Source organism: Coregonus lavaretus (genome assembly GCF_964263955.1).
Source record: "Coregonus lavaretus genome assembly, chromosome: 10".
Lineage (NCBI taxonomy): Eukaryota > Metazoa > Chordata > Actinopteri > Salmoniformes > Salmonidae > Coregonus > Coregonus lavaretus.
The window spans coordinates 22128944-22134930 of record NC_139997.1 but is presented as its reverse complement, the minus strand read 5'-3'; the positions used below and the strand labels follow the sequence as shown (position 1 = coordinate 22134930).

Here is a 5987-nt window from a genome sequence, read left to right as displayed (position 1 = left end):
CTAAGCATGATGGGATGTTAATTGCTTACTTAACTCAGAAACCACACCTGTATGGAAGCACCTGCTTAAAATATACTTTGTGTCCCTCATTTACTCAGGTGTTTCAATTATTTTGGCATTTACCTGTATTTTCACCATTGACTTGTGCTAAAAGAAACGCTATGCCGGTAACTTCTCAGTTATGGCTATCTGCTGCCATCTGGTGACAGAAGTGGTGCATGAAGCATTGGCTCTCCTGCAAGGAAGGTTGATAAGGATAGGACCTACAGGTCATCACTTGATAGCAGTATGCAGAGACAGGGAGCTAGCTAATTTGAATAAACACCTACAAATGAGCACACTGGAACCTAAAACTATCCAGTGAGTGGCAAATGACGGTCAGTGCCCCGTTTATTGTTTTCAAAACATGTAAACACAAGACTGTGACCTGGAAACAAAAATACACAAAGACACTGGTTAACCAATAATATATATCAAAACATTAACATACTTCTTTGAATGTCATAATGTTAATAAATGCTGGAATGCTTAACAACATCAATATATATTCTTAAATATATATTTCTATATAGAGATAGATTCAATATATTCATTCATATTGCCCCTCCAGGTCCTCTATTCAACTGGTTCAAGTTCCTTACATGATCTTTATCCCTGGATCTTTTTCTGGCACCTTAGACCTGACGATAGACATCCAAATTCAAAGAAATGTAAAGGCAGTTTTAAACAAGCGCACACCATCTGCTTGCGACAAATATACTGTATATCCACTGCTATATCCTCGAGGTAGGGAAATACATCCAGCACTAGCCATTCCCTCTCACATCCCCTGATAAGACAGCATGTACACAGACCGGGTTCAAACACTATTTGAAATCTTTCAAATATGTTTTGTGTTTGCTATCACCTGCCTAGAGTGTCAGATGGGTGGTTGTGACTATTCTTTTGGTTCCATTGACCCAGCCAAGCTCAATCAAGCACAGCTGAAGTATTTGAAAATATTTCAAATAGCATTTGAACTCAGGTCTGCAGTTAAATTGGGGGAAAGAGATATTGCATGTCCCTCTGGCCCCCTTTCAATCCTTCAGTCAATGGGAGTCAAAACAACAAGTGTTACAACGTCTCTTTGTTATTGTACTTTAAGGAGTAACCAACTGCAATTTCTAGACATTCCACCAGTGAGCCAGCAGAGAGGAAATCTAGCTCCACCTCGATAAATTTAATGTAGATGGCCGAACGTTCAGGGCCCAAGGAGAGGCCCTCTTCCCTGGTCTGCTGCCCGGTGCCGCTGCAATTCCCCCGGAGGAAGTGTGTGACGGCCGAGAGCTCCCTGCGGCTGTAGTGCTTGCCTGAGCTCTGAAAGTGCTGGAACAGACACTGCTGTAGGGTCCTCTCCTCCGCGATGCCCAGGTAGCAGTAGGTCACTTTGGCCCCTGTCCTCTCCCCCTCCCCTGCTCGTCCCCCCGGCCTCACCACACTCTCGGACCCGGACCCGCCGGAGCCTGACGACCCAGAGAGAGGCAAGCTCTGGTCAGTGTCTTGGTGTTGCAGTGGAGAGGCTGGGGCCTCATCCTCCCCTGTGTAGTGCGACTCCGCCGCCACCTCCTCGTAGCCTATGGCGTACAGGCCGTAAGTCTTGGGGATGCCCCCCGGTAGGAGGTACTTGGAGGTCCCGTTGCTACAGCCAGTCACCCTGGACTGGGCTATGGGGATCCAGTCCACCTCCATGTGCAGTTCCAGACAGCGTGCCTCGCTAATGGTGATGTCCAGGAACTTATAATACACGTTCTTCCAGTTCATCTTCTGCACTTTGGTCATGATGACACGGCCCTCTGCCTTCTCCGGGTTGAAGTACTCGCGCAGCCGCTTGCCAAGGGGCACCTGGGAGCTGATCTCTGCATAGTGGTAGCGGATGTCCTCGCGCCAGCGCGTGTTGTAGCCCACGCCGAAAATGGCCAGCTTGTTGGAAAGGTGCAGCCGGGAGAAGTCGGTCCACGTCTGGAAGTGCTCCCACTTCACATGCACCGACTCCAGGATGCGCACCACGTTCTGCATTACTTCCTGTTTCCTGACAGGGACAGAAATACATGAACGGTCAAGATGAGGTTGGAACCAATGGAGGATTGGTAATGAGAACAGCTGCTTAATTTTTTGATGAAGATTGGACATTGAATGATGCAGTAACTAAGCCTCTGTCAGTGATTTCATTTTCAAATATATCACATCTTGGCAGTAAAAAAATAAGCATTTATGTTGGCCTTATATCCTATATCCTAATATTACACGTAGTGTTATCAGGGATCATTCATTCTATGGAAAAAATACATACTGGACTTGCTCCAAAGGCTCAGGTCGAAGCTGCAGGACTCTGGCATTCTTTGGTGGCTGTGTTACCTCTGAAGAAATTAACAGTATTTTCCATCAACATAACACATTAAATGATACCTGACAGGCATATGAACACATTAGCTAACTCCTACAGTATTCATTTTGACATAGAGTGAAGGAATAGCCTGCATACTAACGACAGGGCTTCCAAACGTTTCACAGTCCCGTAACTACCCCTAATAAGAACTACCAGCACCCTGGATAGTCTACCTACCCCTTTAACAAAAATAAGTCTGCTGACCACTTCACTATTGCCCACATTTGTCAACACCACAATAAAATCACCACCACTCACCAGTTTCCATCTCTCCCTCCTGGAAGGCGGAGGCCAGCACCTGGTTGCACCAGTCTTCCTGGGAGAAGTCCTCCATCGTGCTGCCGTCAGACTCCATCTCCTGGTACAGGCCACTGCTGTTAATGAGGACGGGGGCACACGTCTGGGAGTCCCAGCCCCCCTGACCAAACACCTTTTCCAGCTGCTCGATGGAGTAGCTGCTCTTCCTCTTGCCGACACCGTGCTCCTTCACACGGCTGTAGCACCGTCGCAGCGTCTGCGGGTCATAATGGATGTGTGAACGTCAGAGGAAGAGCTTGAAGTTAGTGTTAGCTATTAGGCTAGCTATAGGCATATCCAATGCCACAAATACACCCAATTTGAGAGAGAATAGTCACCCATAAGCGAAATGAATGAATGGCTACATACATTTACTGAAATCCTTTGCTTTGAAATGCAACTGAGAATATTTAATTCTCTACAATTGCACTAGATGCAAAATTCAACAATCTTCTGCAAACTTCCAGTCAGCTTACCGGATAGCTATCTATCTAGCTCAGGGAAGGGCAACTGGTTACATTATCTTGCTACATTACTACAATGAACAAACATATAAAGCTCAACATGCAACAATTTCCTAGATTTTACTGAGTTACTGTTCATATAAGGAAACCAGTCAATCGAAATAAAATCATTAGGCCATAATCTATGGATTTCACGACTGGGAATACAGATATGCATCTGTTGGTCACAGATACAAAAAAAAAGGTAGGGGCGTGGATCAGAAAACCAGTCAGTATCTAGTGTGACCACCATTTGCCTCATGCAGTGCAACACATCTCCTTCGCATAGAGTTGATCAGGCTGTTTATTGTGGCCTGTGGAATGTTGTCTGACTCCTCTTCAATGGCTGTGCGAAGTTTCTGGATACTGGTGGGAACTGGAACACTGTCGTACAAGTCGATCCAGAGCATCCAAAACATGCTCAATGGGTGACACGTCTGGTGAGTATGCAGGCCTGGGAAGAACTCGGACATTTTCAGCTTCCAGGAATTGTGTACAGATCCTTGCGACATGGGGTTGTGCATTATCATGCTGAAACATGAGGTGATGGCGGCGGATGAATGGCACCACAATGGGTCTCAGGATCTCGTCACGGTATCTCTGTGTATTCAAATTGCCATCGATAAAATACAATTGTGTTAGTGGTCCGTAGCTTATGCCCGCCCGTACCATAACCCCACCACCACCATGGGGTTCACAACGTTGACATCAGCAAACCACTCACCCACACGATGCCATACACGCTGCCATCTGCCCGGTACAGTTGAAACAGGGATTCATCCATGAAGAGCATACTTCTCCAAGTGAGCATTTGCCCACTGAAGTCGGTTACGGCCCCGAACTGCATTCAGGTCAAGACCCTGGTAAGGACGATGAGCACACAGATGAGCTTCCCTGAGACGGTTTCTGACAGTTTGTGAAGACATTTTTCAGATGCGCAAACCCAGTTTCATCAGCTGTCCGGGTAGCTTGTCTCAGACCATCCCGCAGGTGAAGAAGCCGGATGTGGAGGTCCTGGGCTGGCGTGGTTACACATGGTCTGCGGTTGTGAGGCCCGGTTGGACGTACAGTACTGCCAAATTCTCTAAAACGACATTGAGGTGGCTTATGGTAGAGAAATGAACATTAACTTCTCTGGCAAGAGCTCTGGTGGACATTCCTGCAGACAGCAGGATAATTGCATGCTCCCTCAAAACTTGATACATCTGTGGCATTGTGTTGTGTGACAAAACTATACATTTTAGAGTGGCCTTTTATTGTCCGCAGCACAAGGTGCACCTATGTAATGATCATGCTGTTTAATCAACTTCTTGATATGCCACACCTGTCAGGTGGATGGATTATCTTGGCAAAGGAGAAATACTCACTAACAGGGAAGTAAACAAATGTGCACAACATTTGAGCGAAATAAGCTTTTTCTGCATATGTCTGGGATCTTTTATTTCAGCTTATGAAACGTGGGACCAACACTTTACATGGTGCGTTTATATTTTTGTTCAGTATAGCTAGCTAGATAGGTAACGTTACTTAGTAAAGGGGCATAGCTAGGAAGGTAGTAATGACAACATCCTGGTTAACATAAAATGAATGAACATAGCACGAAGTTGCCTAGCAAGCGTCTGACAGATGGCTAACGTTGACTACCTAGCTATGTGATAGATGAACATGCTTACTCTGTCCCCCATTACCTTCATCCTCTCCCTGCATTGGGATGGGGTCCTTTCGTAGCCGAGCTCTGCTAGGGCTCGTGAGACCCGCTCGTACATTGCGGGACCAGGAGCCTTTCCAGAGAAAACGGTGCCTGCAACCTCCAGCTGCTGCATTCGTGCCTCCGTCAGTCTTTCATTGCCCCACACCGCAATAAGGGCGTTTGTTTCGGATGGGGTCCACGACATCCCTCGGCAAGCTGTGAAGCTATTTGAGGCACAGGCCGATACACTTCGGCCTGCGCTCCCAGAAATCGACAAACCTACGTTGAGAGGCGAGAAACGATTAGGTGTGGAGGGATTGGAATGATATTGGTTGCTGTCGCTCAAATCTTCCGATTCTGGTGATGGCACTTCTGTTTTCGGTATCTTTAACGGCGTCGATATCTCGGGAGAATGATCAGCGTTACTGGGCGCCGCCATCTTGCTTCTGTTGCTAAGGGGCGGGGGATGATAGTTGACGTCTTCTGAGTGGATTGGGTGAGCGGTCAATTTATATTGCAAACGAAAATTATGGGTGAAGCCATCTGCGCTGTAGAATTTGTGTTCGCGCATGCAATCAATGTTGCGCTTTATGGGCTACTTTGAAAACGACGTCGCGGGTGAACATTTATTGGTCGCGGGTTTTTGGGCTATTTCTAAGTTGTACCGCGGCTCTCAAGGTATTTCTCTTAAAAAAATATATATATATATTTCACTGTGACCTGCTCCTGACTGTGAGGCAGTGAGTGGTGGGGAGGGTGTGTGTGTGTGTGTTGAGAGAGCGCTACAGTTATTGGCCGAGCCACGTGAGCGAGAGGAGAGAGAGAGCAGCACGCTCGAACGTTGTCACAACTTTTTACCAGTTGTAGGCAGTGTTGCCAATTTAGCGACTTTGTCGCTATATTTAGCGAGTTTTCAGACCCCTCTAGCGACACATTTTCAAAAAAGCGACTAGCGACAAATCTAGCGACTTTTTCTGGTGTTATTGGAGACTTGTGGAGACTCTAAAGTGAAAGCACGTATCGTTCTTACTCTTCTCAACGAGCAGCCGGTGCTGACGTGGGCCCCAGCCCC

General features: G+C 46.8%; 1 protein-coding gene across 2 annotated transcripts; it reads right to left on the bottom strand.

The window, feature by feature from the left end:
- Positions 1–1113: 1113 nt before the first annotated feature.
- Positions 1114–5372, bottom strand: LOC311135580 (myb/SANT-like DNA-binding domain-containing protein 2; the record flags this gene model as incomplete). 2 transcript variants are annotated; one of them, XM_084169591.1, is made up of 4 exons in its annotated part: positions 1114–2068; positions 2330–2396; positions 2684–2939; positions 4914–5372. In XM_084169591.1, 4 exons carry the CDS (start codon positions 5352–5354, stop codon positions 1114–1116), a joined length of 1719 nt encoding a protein of 572 aa, XP_084025717.1. The 2 variants fall into 2 exon arrangements, with proteins under 2 accessions (XP_084025717.1, XP_084025716.1); XM_084169590.1 differs by having other exon boundaries at positions 4899–5354.
- Between the last annotated feature and the right edge of the window lie 615 nt (positions 5373–5987).